At 35.4% G+C, this 16,587-nt stretch overlaps 1 protein-coding gene across 1 annotated transcript in view; it reads left to right on the top strand.

The window, feature by feature from the left end:
- The window catches only part of LOC149805441 (adenylosuccinate synthetase isozyme 2-like), a 77,928-nt gene that overhangs the window by 21,554 nt on the left and 39,787 nt on the right, over positions 1-16,587 (top strand). The window contains exons 3-4 of the mRNA XM_089950023.1: positions 9,746-9,859; positions 15,412-15,469. Of these exons, the coding sequence (XP_089806149.1) occupies positions 9,746-9,859; positions 15,412-15,469 (172 nt within the window). The remainder of the gene's footprint in view (positions 1-9,745; positions 9,860-15,411; positions 15,470-16,587) is intronic.

Genomic DNA, 16,587 nt, shown 5'->3' with positions numbered 1-16,587 from the left:
AAAAAATCCAGAAATGATTCTCACTAGTATTAAAGACAATGAGCTCATTCACCCTTCAGGCATTATGGATTAACTGGAAAGACAAACGATGTACTCAAACCAACACTGAAGCCCTTTCAAACGATTTCTCACTGGGACATAAGGACTACCGGCGTTTTGTAAGTTTTCATAAAGATAAAGAAAAAGTACAAACCTCTAAATTGACTGCATATATCCATCATTACTCCCTTTGATGTTACTCTTACTGGCTATTCACATGACTTCGGCACTACAATGGCGGTTAGTGACATGTACTTTAGTCTGGTTTACTGCAGTTTACAATTGACACCGTACACTGGAGTTGCAAGACAAATTCTTTTTAAATACTTTATTAGAGCAATCTTTACTATTCATGCAGTCTTTGTTACAAAGGATTAAATGATGGTAAGAGGGGTTTATCTTGATATATGGTTGTTCAACTATAGTGTTATTTAATGTGCACTTTGTTTGCGTACTACATTTATCCCGAGCTCTGGTGTTTACAGAGGATTAAGTTAAGGTTGGTGGTGTCAATCTGTTTTGGTTTTTTTGGCGATGCGGTCGTTCATAGCAGTGTCAAAATGCATATTTTGCCAAGAAATCGTGGTCGCTGATCGCATTCAGCAGGTGGTCGTTCATAACTGAGCGTTTATATAGTAAAATCGATCCATGCATTACGATTGTGGTCGGAAATGACAGGTGGTTGCTCATAGCAGAGGTCGCTTATGACAGGTTTTACTGTATCTCTAAATGCCAGTTCAAGAATTCTCTGAAACCCGCTTGCCCACAATGGACTGTATCTGTGAAATCAAGCTCTTTATTTTTACAAAGTATTCTTTTCGCTTTGCTGCCTTGTTATCTTTGATCAGAGAAAGAGTCGGTTAATTTAAGGTAGTTTCTGTTACATACACAATAATGTTTATTACAGTGTTCGATTGATCAAATGAAGTGAGTTCACCCAACATATGATAGAGGCCACTAGATTTTAAGTTAGTCCGATTTTTGTACCTTTTAACTTTTCTTTCATTCCACCTCCTTTTTTTTATTATTCAGGACATAATTAACGTGATAATACAAAGGAGGCCAGCTTTTAATTAAGTGCAACAATACAACAAATACTTTCGCAAGTCATTTATCAAAACACGGTCAGCACTTAATTAGGTTCTCAGAGAAATGCTCACGGACATAGCTGTTACGGTAGATTGATGCATTTTACGTTTAATTACAAGAGGACACGTTATATTTATGACGAGTACACTTAAAAGGAACAAAAAGATGGAACTAGAACAAATTTCAATTGATAAAAAAATTATTTAATTTGTATTTATTTATTAAAGGACTGCCTCCACTCGGTGTAAGTGACATTTTCATTGATCGAAATTTCCTTACATAATGTTAATTGCGGTGCACTAGGAATGTTGCTTGAAAAGAAAATGAAAATGCTATTTTTAAATTTGATATTTCATAGTGTTGATTAAAATTTCCAGGTCCTATCTACCATTTTCAAAGATAAAACGAGCGATACATCAAAGTTTCCATTGCCAATTTTGATTGCGATTTTCTTGAAGTTCAACAAATGGGAATAAATTTGTGGGGTATTTTCGAGTTTAAAAAATGGGATCCACGCCTGACACTGTGTTATAAGTGCATTCGCGAGTTATAAAGGGAGTGGTGTACCCTTTTTTCAACAAATTATATTTATGTTTTCCAGTATACTGATTACGCTGTTTTGGTAAATTAGAAAATAAAATAAATAAAAATCGGTCAAAAGTTGTCTTTATCATTTTTAATTTCATCTCTTTATTCTGCTTGAATGAATTTGGGAATCTACTTTAAAAACATCACTGCTTTGTAAGAATGTTCTTTGTTTTATATTTGTAGCAAGTGTACATCACCAATTTTGTTTCCAAGAAAACGGATGGGTTTCATCAATTTGAACATAACCTCAAAGATTCATTATATTCTTAATACAGTTAGGTAGCAGACCACTCTATGGTTTTATAGAAAATCGTGCCAGATTATAAGCAAGACACTTTATGATGCGACTTGTGGATATTATAAGATGAAAAATGTTAGATTAGATAGATCTTTGCAAACTTCAAAAGATGTCAGATCAGAAAAAAAGCAAAAATTTACAAACTTTAAAAGAAGAATATGGAAGTAATGTAATTCAGTACTCCAGATTGAGCACATGAATGCTCATTGCAAAAAATGTAAAATTAAATTCATGATCCTGTTTTGAAAATTCAATTCATGATCCTGTTTTGTAATTGAGATGTTTCGCCTATATTTTTGTTTCGGAGGATACAACATATTACTGTCTAAAGAGCTTTTTTTTATGTGGCATGTTCCCCAATTGACTGACAGGATATAAATATTAATACATAAATATTTAAAGAATTACAAATAACTGAAACTGACAAGGTTTTGTGTTTCTTTATTCCTGGCATTATAATGGACATTTATCTACTTATGTATGCCCAACATACTTGTGAGAGGGGACTGCATCTTTTGCTGATGGAACTCCTATTTTCACCAATATTCTAGTGAGACCTCTCACACACACACACATATAGAGACACACAGCTTAAGGAAGAAACTATAAAGTGGGACCTTTTAACATCTATAAAATTCAGATGTGGGGGGTCCTCGGGACTCCATAAAATGTCAATTTAAGGGAAACCCTGATGTATAAATAATGCATGCCATGACCTGTCACTCCTGACAAAACAAATTGTATAACTTGTATATAAGCATTAAGATAGCCTGGATCAAAAGTATTGTCGTGAGCCAAACAAAAAAGAATTGCCTTCATGTTCCACAAATAGGTTGTTGTACTCAGAATTGCCAATCTGAAGGTTTAACTATAAAACGTAAAAAGCGGTTCCCATGTGATAAGGCCACTTCTTTGATAGAATATAGGACTTGTAATCCAAGTTCAAAGGTTCATAAATTGCCCAGTCCAACCTTGGTTGGTTGGCTCTGTATCCTTGGGAAAGTAAATTGTCTCCCATTTCCTTGGCATGAGGAAATGGCAAGTGATATGATGTCCTCTCACAAGAGATGGTCTCTTTGTTTCTTGAGGCTGTATAAGTAAGGTATCCGATGAGGAGGGGAACAGTCGTTAAAATACAAGGTTTGAAAATTTGATTACCATTTGAAGAGTCCATGACATACTCATGAAGTTATAACACCATACTGGACAGAAGTTTATTACTGTTGTATTGCCTGTAACATTGCCATTAGAGTTTAAACTATTGTGTTGTTGCCCCCACCTCCTCCAGTGAAATGGTCAGTCCCAGTTGTGATGTATATTCTATTTTTTTTAGAGACCAGCAGATCTTATGACAAAGTCTGAGAATCTAACAGTGTAGTTTGAACATCATCATGCAGTTTCTAGTGAGTGCAAAGATCAACACAAATAACACTTGTTTACTTTCAAACCCCCCTACTGAACTATAGAGTCGTAAAGATTGCCTCTAATTAATCTATATTTAACTATCCAATTAATTTTAAAGACAGAAACTTTGTTTTTATTTAATGTCATTGTGGTTATGATACATATTTGCACATGTGTATATGTGACGATATTTGATAGTACAAAGTCAAACAACTATTTTTTTTGTCTTTGTAAGTGTATCAAATGCTTTGAACAAAACGAACAAGTTATTTTATTTTATTCAAAATTTGAATTTGAATTTCCAATCATTTTCTTTGGGTGCTTTAGGAAAGGATGTGACGTTGCATTACATGGGTATTCCAGACCTGCCACTTATTTTGTTTTACTTTGGGATCATTCCCCCCCTCCAAAAAAAAAAATTTATCTGAAAATTCCAATTTCCAGATTTCTTCCCCAAAAATCTGATTTTTAAAAATGCCAGAAAAATGTTTTAAAATATCTTTTGATTCACAACTGCTGTGCAAAGAGAGTAAAAGTGATGCAGAAATTCTGTAAGGAATACACTAGTCATACAATGAAAATCTCATTTTTCATTTTCATCTTTTATGCTGATATTTATTGTGCTAATTAACACAAATATCAGCCTAAAATATAAAAATGGAACAATGAGAGATTTTCACAGTATCACTGTAGCGTAAGTTTTTACATTAAAGTAAAGAGCATAAGACAGTGGAGATTTCAGTTCCTTTGTAAATTTTTTATAAATATGTGGTTGTAAACACTGATCCTGATATATTTTCTCCAAATCCAGAGGTTTATTCTACTCCAGGGGGTAGGTCTGGTATTCCCTAGAGGTAGAAGTCAATAATCAATATAGTGGAGAGTAAACATTACCACAGCATTGCAAAAGTATTGAAGGATGAGTTGACAGTTAATTAGCACCACAGAATTATAATTTTATTTTGCTATCATCATCTGTTATCATTGTCATAACCATCATTATCATGCTGTTGCTGAGGCAAAATATCCCCAATGCAAGGGACCGACCATTTATTTTTCCAAGGGCTTTATGTCTTGTTTTGAGGGGAAAATAGCTTGTGAATAAGCACTCTTGCTCTGATTTATAAAAATCAAAATCTGTCCTATTTTGTTGGAAATTTTTTATCTTGAGATAATGGAAGAAAATCTTTTTGTCAGAACATTAATTAATTGGTTCCTAAGTATCAGTACTTGTCAAATCTGTTTGTATAAATATTCCTTTGTGGAGGTTAATAATATATGGAAAATTAAATAGAAATAATGTAAAATTTTTCAGAGGTCTAGCTAAGATTTTAAAACTCTGAGACCAGGACTACTACTTTGGTAAAAAATAGAAGTCCCACCAGCTGAAGTTTCAGTCCACATAAGCATATTGGGCATACCTGAAGTGGATGAATGTCCAGATGAGAAGAACCATTGGTTGTCATTGAGTTTAATTTTCCAAATTCTTTACACTACTGACATATAGCTCCTGTTTGTTTATTAGAGTTTGACTGAATTTTTGTCAGTTCAAGGAAAGGCCCTATTCCAAGCACTAAGACTGGCACACACTGTCTTAACATGTGGCTACTGTTCTATCCTAACTATTAGTTCTGGCAACTTAGCACTCTTCTGAATATCATTGCAATCTTTGTCAATTTGCCGTTTAACCCCAAAATACTTATCTAAATTTGTCATTTGTTTTTGTCTTGACTTGTCTTGATTTTGAGGTCACATGCACTACTTATTTGGCTGTACTAGGAAATGAACACTATAATGAACGCTAAATTTATTCATATGATGTACTCTTACAATGATCACATGTACATATCTGATTCTTTTTTGGCTCTGAATTCAGTCATTGTAAATATCCAAACATTTCCTATCACTCGGCAGCTAGTCGATGTCTTGGAACTTGCCATCCAGTTATTGCATCATGTTCTTTTGATATTATAATGACAACATGTACATCTAGAGGCCTTTCATCCATTCTATCTTAAATATCAGCACAGCTAAAATGATCAATTGATAAACACATTTTCCCACGCATCAGGTGGTTGAAGCAAGACTGAAAAGCTTTTGGATTTGCCTCCAGCTATTGCATGCATACAGAGGACTCCTGCATAAGTGATTTTCTGTGTCCCAGATAAACAATTTGCATTCATTTACACATGATTAAGAGTTTTCAAGACCTCTGTATAGTGTACTTTTTTTTTTCATTCAACTTTACCAGTTTCACTGGTGATAGAGAAGGGGTTGTTTCAGATTTGTCAGTTTCATTTGTAAGCTGTCTGGTGATTTGAAATGTTTGCTGCCTTCATGTGTTATGGTTTGAGGCAGGAGTTTTCTTAACCCTTTAGCTAAGACTGCTTCATTGAAGAGCCACCTGTAAATAGTTCCTGAACCGCACTAACACACATATGCGATGTCGATAAGCCTAGTTTACTACCCAATTGTCGCTTATGTGCGTATAATTCAGCAGTACTCGAAACCTCAGTGTCACATATATGCGGACATGACTATTATGTTAACTAATGTTAATTGTTTGAAAGTACAGAAGTTTACGTATTTTTGATTATCATAACCAATGAGAGGACTGTTTACTCAACATTTGATACAAGTTTGAAAGCTGAGAGGTTGAATTTACACACACTGGGCTTTTCTGCACTTTACGAAACACATATAGTTGAGATGGGGCTTCTACAATGACATTTGAGAGATATATATAATGCACAGCTTATTTTACAAGATAAGTTGTTTTTAGACATTAAATGCTGTTGAAAACTTGAGAATTGAACTTGTGCTATAATAAAATCTGTACAAGGCTACGAGGATGAGTACATACAAGATTGTTTCTGTAGATGTTGACAAAAAAAGCTTTTTGAAAGCTTGGCATGTGTCAGCTGAATTTATATCAGGTGGTATGGAATTCCATAAGTTGGCTCCGGAAAAAGCAGAACTGTTCTTATAAATCTCTGAATTTGGTTTAGGTAAATATAGCTTGTTCTTTGAGATGGATCTTGGTTCATACATAATGTACATTTTTAACAAATTTAAAATTACATTAACCCTTTAAGCCCCGATCCCGTCTGTAGGCGTGATCCGGTTTCTGCATTCAATGGCCGATCCCGCCTGTAGTCGTGATTTTTTTACTGCATTCAATGGCCGATCCCGTCTCCAAGCGTGATGAATGTGTGTTAGATTCAACGTCTCTGATTGGTTAGAAATGGGTTTATTCCAAGAACTAACAACTATTAAACCAATCAGAAATGATTTTACTTTCATTTGCGGAAATTTGAATTGTTCAAAAGCTAAGGGCTCCTGTTTTGAAAGCGGTTTAACTACACGTGTTCTGGTCATGAAAAATCGTAAATGATGGCGGACGTAAGAGTGATTTTTGATGAGAGCAAAAATGAGGAGTTTCTCGGGTTTGATCTTGAAAATACTGAGCAAGCTGAGGAAAGATATGTTCGGCAGTTGGATATTTTTGTGAGATTTCGATTTGGACAAAGAGGTTTCTGAGACTGAATCGTCCGAAGATGAGAATGCTGACAGCGATGATGATCGAGTTCTTGCGGATAAACGTTGCACATAATTTTGTAAATTCTGTATAAATAAGTCGTGAAAGACTTGGACAAATAGGGAAAAAAAATACATCACTGTGTAGACAAATTCATTTGCAATAAATGGTGAAACTTTATTGGATTTTAATTGGATATAAGCAGAGAAATTAAGGTAAGAGTGAATGCATGTGCACGATGTTTACAAAATTTTTCAAACAGGTAAAAACTCTGGGGCACACGCAGCTAGACATAGCTTAGCGCTGCTGGGGCATAGCAGCAGTGATACTGATAACGGGTCTGGGGCTGAATGAGTTAAAAATAATCAGTAGTGAAACCATGTAAGGATTTATAGACTAATAAACCCTTCTGAAATTGAGTTCTCTGCTGAAATGGATGCCACTATAGGGTTTTAAAAAGATTTGTTGTTGGTGTATCTAAATCAGAATCAAGAACAGCTCTAGCTGCTCTTTTTTGAAATTTCTGTAATCTTTCCTGATTTTCTATACCACTCTTACCCAGATAGAACAACATTATTTTAGGTGTGGCATGATATATGCACTGTATAACATCTTCCTCAGTTCTTGAGGGAGATAAGATTTTATTCTGTTCAAGAGATAAAGCAGTGAATTAACTTATTTATGACCTTGTATCAGCTTGTATTTTCCAGCTAGAGTCTATCATAATGCCAAGTAGTTTTTCATTTTCACACTGTTGTATATCCTTTCCTTTTATCATTAATTTGAAATAATTTTTCTCAGTTTACTACCTATGATCATGGCTATTAATTTAGCTGCATATCCATGGGTTTATATGAAAAGTGATCACATGCTTTGACCCCTAAAACTGACTGGAATATGGCAGGTATGTCATTACAATGTGGCAATAACAAAACACACCAAGTCTGCAAAAAGTTTAATATTTATTAACCAGCTTATGTTTCAAAGCAATTTTGACATTAATTGATCTAAAACATCATCAACTTCCCTTTAATATTCGTTTAAAAAATTTTGAAACATTGCAATAACAATTGAACACTACAAAAAAATAAATACCAACTCAAACGTTTCAGCCAAAATCATTTTTTTGTTGACCTCTCCTTTTCATCTTGCCTCCGCCAAAGGTCAGGCAGTTTATATTAAAAGTCTTGAAAGATGTTACCACCTTTGATCCTTCTATTACTTCTAACACTTTCATAAAACATTCAGCATTTAGCTTTAAACGACACAATTTGCAGCTTGTGATGTACACATTGGCTATTATCATCATATTACCAAGCCAACTAATTGCACTGATAGAAAATTTAAGTCCTCAGTAGGCTTGTTCCTGTAATTTGGGACAGAATGCTCAAATATACTGATTTGTTCTAGTCTTATAATAATAATAATAATAATAATTGCTTCCTCTAATAGTAGGTGGAACGCCAGATTCATCTCTTTCTCCTTGTGTATTTTGGGAGCTTCCATTCCAGGTTGATTATCCTCGCTATCTAGAGAGCTTGTCAGCCCCTCAAAGGGTGACCTTCTTTCATGAACATTAACACATTAACCCCTGGTGACGAGTTAACATGGCAGGAGGTAGTGGCCTACTGCTGAGCTCTGTAGCGTCATGGTCATGCATGATACACTAAAGTGGGTGGTATTATAGAAAGGTAGACAGATGTAGCTCTACAATGATACCAGATAAACTGGAATTTCTAGTTGCACTACAAAATACAGAGGGGAAAACCTTATTTTTTGGACCCGATTGTTTTCTACCCAAAATTCACCCGTTTTCGGAATCCAATTTTGTGTCAGAATTTTAGACTTTTTTGTCTCAGATCTAAGGCAAACTGGTATGAACTGCAAATGGACAGATATACCTTTACAAAAATACAAAAATAATGGCTCCGTTTAACAACAAAAAAAAAAATCCAACTTTTACCCTTCTGCTCATGTGTGAGCCAAATAGCCGATGAAAAGCAATGTTTCTAACACACCTAGGCAGTATGTTATTGGATGATCACCTGGAAGTTGATGTTTTTGGATCTTTTCAGAAATAGCTTTCAAAATGTGTTTCCTACTCAAATTTCAGGTGAAAACTACAAAAACCTCCAGGGGTTAATGTGTTAAGCCTGTGTTGTTAAGGCTGTTGCTGCATCTTACGTCTACATTAATCTCTCTTCATTGGGTGACTTCATTAGAGCAGCTTTTGGATGGTGTTGCACTACCTTTTCATAATTTATCTTCAGTTTTGGCACACCAGAGCAAAGTTATGTATTTATTGGGTCCTAATGCAGCTGCACAACCTGTGTCAGGTAGCCATTTACCAGTTTGCAGTTGACATATCTAATGTAAGGGGAAGTGCATATATTTCTCACACCAGTTTTCTTGAAGCAGTCAGCCGCCCTCCTGACTGGTAAATTCAGCAAAGCAATAGTAGCAGATAATATATTGCTGCTTTTAAAATGCAGTTTTTGTGCGATAAAACATTTTAATTGTACAATACTTACCTGCTCCTCCCATCCCATTCTGGTGTCCGGTAGACTTGGTCAAAATGAAAACAAAGGTTGGTTGTTCCATATGTTGGATATAATTATGGAATCAGTCTGGAATCATATTCTTTTTAATTCTGGACCTTGAATTGAAGGAGGGGAATATTAGTTTGGACTGGTGACTTGGCATCCCAAGATATGAAAGCAATGCAATACTAGCAGTTAAGTACTGCACACACCCACACACATCACGTTTACCTGCATGTATATTTACAGGAAATGGTTGCGTAATTCACCTGAAACAGCTGTTTGAGGAGATAGAGCAAAACGAAGTGAAAGGCTTATGTGTCTGCCCAACCAGGCTGCTGATTTCAAACAGAGCTCACATTGGTTAGTATGCATTGAAGTTAATGTCTAAATAATGTATACTGAACACCAGACTGTAGAGAGAATGTTCCTATTACTTAACACTCTCATTTAGGAATATTTCTTTTTCTTTGGTGGATTTTTTAAGAATTCATTTGGAAATATAAACAATAACAAAAAAAGTATCGTGTGAATAAAAGTTTTAACATGTGACCTGTAACAGTTTAAGTAAATATAAATTGTTCTTTGAGATGGATCTTGGAGTCCTTCCCAAAAACATCTACAATGTAACCGTGTCATTATTTAATTGGTAAGTATAGGTAAGTAGTCTTGAATCTTCTCAACGAGGTTTCCTTTTCATGCTTATACAATAGAAGATGTCTCTGGAAGAAAGAAAAATAAAATGCATGTCAAAGATAGTAAGCATATAAATATACTATACTAGAACTATATACTGATGCTATACATAAACAGTAGTAAAAATAATAGTCACAAATCAAGGAATAGGAAGTCTTGAGAACACGGCGACTGCATCCCGTCTTTTGAGGATATCTGTTCTTTACTCCAAACGGCTGGATGTGTCTTGAAGAGCACAATAATTTTCAGTTCATGTTCCATTGATCTCTGTAGAGGTCATTGCATCTGACATGTCTACATGTCATTACACATATTACATCCTACAAATAAACTTATTAACTGAGGACTAGTTTTGTTCCTTTGATCTGCTTTGCTTCGCACTTGGCTCAGTTTTTTAGAAGATGTTACTAGAAGTTGTGCATCTAGATATATAGATGCATCATGAGGAGTACTAGACTTAATAAAATGTAGGTCACTGTGACCTGTTTCATGATCCTGTTTTCATAAAATGTAAGTCACTAACGTCTGTTTTAGGAAACTCTTCTGTGTTTGCATTTATTATTTTCAGACCATTACTTTCAAAGTTGTATCATTGGGGAGCACTACATCATTCAAACAAATCTAGTTCACTAACATAGTTTTCCTGCTGAAATAAGCTGTGATAACTTTTACCTGATTTTTCGGGTAACATTCACAGCAGTTTTGTAACTTGATAAGTTGACATTTTTGTCTCGTGTTTAGCTGAAGTTCTTGGACCCTTCGACTAGCAGTGTCCTGAAGTGTGATTTAGATGCATTACAAGTGCAGCAGTATTATTTAAGTAAAACCCAGCGATGTAGTCAGGTTGATGGGCATGTTTTCTGTATTCTTTGAATACTGTGAAAATATTTGTAGCAGATTGCTTACAGTACAGTTGAGCAATTTTTCCCATGCTTTGCAGTAGGGGTGAGGAGGATTAAAAGGCTCCACCAGCTCTTCATGCATTATGACAGTTGCCGTGGCTTCTTGTAAAGAATAGCTCTGCACACCACACTTTCTCTGTATTATCTAATGACCACTGCAGGGTGGACACGATGTCAATAAAAAGGGCATGGTTTATTGTTTATGGTCCAGCAAGCAGGCTAAAAACAAAAGATAGAAGGATTGAAGCACAATTTACCAAAATCGTTAACACTTTCTGGAGCAATTTTGCTTCCTTTTTTATGCTAAAAAAAGGTGATTCAGTTAATTATAATATATGCAAGTCTCAGATAGCAATTATTAAGATTTATTATTTTTCTTCAATTTAAACTAATGTTTTATATTGCCTGTGGGTACGTGGGAAAGCTTGCCACTAGCTTCTCATGGGTTTTCTTGGGTTCTTCCTCAGCTATTTATACTGTATAGCTTCTCTTGTGCTGAAAAATGGCATTAAACCCTACAATAACAACAACAATTTTATATTGCCATACTTTTTGTTTGTTTTTAAACCATTTACTTCATGTAAGCACTTTTGGATGCCTCTACCCCATTCTCATGGAAGTGTTAGTGTATGTCTCTGATTCACATACAGACATTTTGGATGCCTTGGCACCATCTGCATTGAAGCATGTTTGAGCACCTACTGTAAACATCAGCCATGTTAAGTTGGTTTTATTAGTGCCACCATTAGGCACTTCAGGCATTGAGGTAAACGACCATTATGTCACATCACTTGGTTGATATTTAAGATCTATTTGTAATCTCCAATTTTAAGTAATTGGGTTGGATTTTCCTCCAAAATGGATACTGTCTGTATATTTTGTTCAGCACTTTCTTGAGTTTTGATGATGACTATGAATGCCTCGATAAGTCAGATATACGTGTAATGTGTTTTTATCCCACAACTGTTGAGTGGTAGCACAGAGTGAAAGTAGAGAGGATCAAGTCCTCCACTGCAAAGCATGAGGAGTATTAAAAAAAATCATGAAATTGATTCATTTCCATAATATTTTATTCACACATTCATCCTATAATCTGGTTGGTCCGAAATGAAAATGATAATGCTTGGACATAAAATATGACTGCCTCATTGACTATCTTTAAAATATTACTGCTACTCTTTCTGAATACATGTTGATATCAAGATGGGTTTTTGCTAAAAGACTTTCAATGTCTAATGAAATTGGTGCCACACAAATGTCAGCTATGTTGTAAATGAAAATGGTGTTGATGTGACCTTCAAGACAATAGCATCTTGAAAATGTAATGGCTGCTTATCCTAGATGGCTGATGATGCCGACATTTTTATGATGTCTAATTGGTCCCAAGTTGAAATAATGCCAACCTGCTATCCTGGGTGGCCCTCACAGCAGCCATCTTGAAAATCTTAGTGTTAATCCAACAACATTGTCATATTAGCATGTGATTTTCACTTCAGACTTGAAATGTCTTTTAATGGATCTAAATGAAAATGGCACCAATCTGATGTCCAATATTACTCGAAAATCTTGATATGAATTTTTCTACTTATAAGTCATTTTGACGTGGGATTTTCATCAGAAGAGTTCTTAATAGTGACTAGTTGGTTCCAGGTGAAAACAACATCAACTGACCCTCAGTATGTCCACCATGGTGATCCTCATAAATATATTATCTCCTCAAAAAAAACTGAAAACCATATCAACATTGGGGTTTTCACCAATAGACATCTTACAATAATTGCATGGTCCTCAGGAAAATGCTGCCAGTTGCACATCAGGTGTGAATGCCAAGACAGCTGTCTTGAGAATCTTGTTGTCACCACCCCATCCCCCACATTGGATGGTCATATTGACCTGGATTTTCACTAAAGGACTTCTGATATATCCACTTGGTCACCGATAAAAATGGTGCCAATCTGATGTCCAATATGGAAATCACAGCAACTAATTTGAAACTCTTTATCATTGAAGAATATCATATATACTTACAACACTCTGTAGTTAAATGGAAGAAATGGTCTTTTCTTGAATTGTTGGCAATTGTTTTGAGCCAGTAGAGCATCAGCAGATAAAATTGGAAGCATGCATATATTAGACTATGTTGAAATGGCTTTCAGATGTGAAATGTCCAGTGGATTGGATTGTAACTAGTGTTTGTTGCACACATTTTGACCATCGTAATTTTGTCTGCATGCAGGGTGATATACATTGTAGGCTGTTATCTCCATTGCCAACTACAGTGCCGTAATACATTTAATTTATTTGGTAGAGGTAAAATTTATCAAAGAGCTTAGCCTGCTTCTAGGAGCTTTACTTTCTGATCCTGGACTCTCTTTTTTCAAAATTTACTTTTTCCATGCGCCATTGCTTGCAAGAGGAAATCTTTATTTGGTCCTCTCCATTCTTTACTCCTGCAAAGCTGGATGTAGATATGTTTGTACATGTATCGATCCTACGTGAATCTTGTGGTACAATACCTAAAGACCCAAATATGATCAATAGGGGTCATAGTTATGGACAAAAATTAAAGCTGAGAATCATTAACAACATTGTTGGATTGTGATTTATTGTGCAGTGTAGTTTTATAGGTTGGATCATTGTACATGTGTTTATTAAAAATGCATTTTGCAAGGTTAGATTGTATACCATGTGACCACCCCATTTCTGGAGCAGTGCATGTTTTGTTGGGCACAATATTTACATTTATGTAGAATCTGTATGTGCCATCAGATCTTTGTATACCTGTAGATCATCCACTTAGATCTGCATGCCACTAAAACATTTCCTTTTTCAAAATAAATTGTTGAACTTCTTGCAGTAGACTTGAAAACTGTTAATTTGTAGGCATGCATATTTAAATGATCTGATCAGATTATCTTGTGACCAGCAGCTTTTAGTTCTATTGGTCATAGACCAGAAGAATATATGGAATGGGATTTTTTTGTCCATCTTTTTCATCTGTTAGCACAAGTTTGTTTTTGCTACTTATCTTGAACTACTTAGAGCATTGCAGTGAAACTTTACACACACACTTATCCTGTAATCTAGTTTTTCAAAATGAAAATGGTGCCACTCAGACAACCATTATGGTTGCCACTCCAGCCATCTTGAAAATCTTGTGTCCTGATTGAAAGGTTGTATCAGCCGCTGGTTTTTACTGAAAGACTTGTGATGTCTAATTGGTCTTTGATGAAAATGGTGCCAATCTAGTGTGCAGGATGAGCAAAACTGGAAAGTCGTATTTACCCATGAGACTACTTGTGATGTCTGCTTGGTCTTAAATGAAAATGGTTAATCTTGGACATTCATTAATGCCAACGGGGAGGCCAGCTTAAAAATCTTCTTTATTGCTACTAATCACAAAGGCTTCTAACATCCATTTGGTCCTGAGTGAAAATTGGCACCAAGGTGACCATCTTGAAGATCTTTTTATGGCTACTCCTCTGAATGTTTGGTCATGTCAGCATGGGGTTGTCACTAAAAGACTTCTTATGATGGTCCAGAATGAAAATGGTGCAGATTTGAAATCCAGTATGGCTGCCAAGGAGTTAATAACTACTCATTCTGAATGAATGGTCATATCAACACTAAAAGGCTTTTGATTATATTGTGCTAAATGAAAATGGTGCCAGTCTGACATCCAGTATGGCCACTGTTGTAGCCATCTTTAAAATCTTGTTATTGCTGCTCAGGTGAAAAGTCATATTGACACAGTGTCATCACTTGTGGATATCTTGTACAGTCTAGATGGTTCAGAATGAAAATGGTGCTAATTCGATGTATAATGTGGCTGCCAGTGGTCATCTGGAAAGTCTTGTTAATTCTACTCTTCCTAAATGGATGGTCAGATCAATAAGGGGTTTTCACTGACAGACTTTTTATGATATCTAGCAGCCAGATTGAAATATTTGCCACTGATCCTGAACTTAGTCAAGTTGACATAGGGTTTCAACAGAGAACTTCTTGAGATGTTGAGTTGGTAGTAAACGAAAATGGTACCAATTTAGTGTACAGTATGGCCAAAACAATGATCATCTTGAATGTGTTTTTTATGGCTCTTATTTCTTGAAGATGGCTTCTGGCCCCTTAGGGGGCCTCTTGTTTACCAATTTTGTTAATTCTTTGGACTTGACCTCGCTTATTTTCGGCTGCATTTTGGGCATATATCTTCACCAAATAAATTTATCCAAGAAAGGTGTCTGAAGACTGATTCTTGAAGCCCTACAGAGAGCTCTGATGTATGTAGGCATAAGATGTAATCCAGACATTATTTTTCAGTGTTCGACATCCACCAGAAAGCTGATGGCTTGCAGGAAAGTGGCAGAGGGAAAAATCAGTAAGTTGGTTACCATAATGATGTCCTGTCACCAAAGTTTTCATCTCCTTAATTAGATGCTCGTGAACCTAGGCAAAACCTGCTGTCCTTTGCAATATCCTGCAACTGAAATTAGTTTTCTTTATGGGAGATTGAGAGCAAGTGAGAGAGAATGTGTGTGTGTATGTACAGTTGACTCCATCAAGGTTTTTCAGGCATTTCAAATAAATTTGTAGTTTCATAAAAATAGGAATATATTTTTGCAGAGCAAAAAGTGGGGGAAGTAAGAGGTATTTAATTTTTTTCTACCATTGTCAACAGTTGGTTGAGGTTTCATTAAAAATGTTTATATTTCCTAAACTTAATGAGACTTTGCATGAAACATTCAAAATGATTCGTTCTAACACATTGCTTGCCCTTTTTACCTTGAGGTAAAAGTTAGTCATAGAAATTGTGAGTTGATGTTTTGGTTCATGATTTTTCATGCTTATATTACCCCATCGCCTTGGATTTGGTCTATATTTGGGTTGTGTCATTCTGAAGCTAAGATAATAACTTCGTTAAATTTCAATTGCTTATATGCTGTAAATGCGTTGATGGATTTTTTTTCTTCTCAGTCTAATATAATTACAAAGCTGAGACTGTTAATTCAAAGATAGATATGCAGGCTTGCCTGTTTGACCTCGGGGGTTATGGTCACTGTTATGGAAAATTGGTTTTAAGGTTTTGGTTTTTTCACCTTTCTTGCTTACATTTCCCAAACCCCTTGATGAATTTTCTTGGAATGAATCATTATTGAGACGATTTATTGAATGATGATCACTCTTGTACCTTAGATTTTGGAGTCAAGGTAAGTCGTAGAACATTTTTGGTTAGAATGATTCATTCTTTTACTTTTATTTTCAGTAGCCTTTGACTGTTTATACATTGATTTATTGTTAAGCCAAGACGATTCATTCTGCAACATGCTTGCTTCTTCCATTTGATCTTGAGATTCAGGTCGTGTGTTACAGCAATGCCTTAGACTTGGGTTTAATATGCAAGTCCTTGCCTTATTTACAGAATCAAACAAAAATGTTTTGGATTTTCATACTTCATTTCCTCTGGGTTCATTGTATTTGCGATTGTATTTTCTCAAT

Source organism: Sinohyriopsis cumingii, chromosome 2 (genome assembly GCF_028554795.1).
Source record: "Sinohyriopsis cumingii isolate HCF-2022 chromosome 2, ASM2855479v2, whole genome shotgun sequence".
Classification (NCBI taxonomy): domain Eukaryota; kingdom Metazoa; phylum Mollusca; class Bivalvia; order Unionida; family Unionidae; genus Sinohyriopsis; species Sinohyriopsis cumingii.
This window is presented reverse-complemented; position numbering and strand designations above follow the sequence as displayed.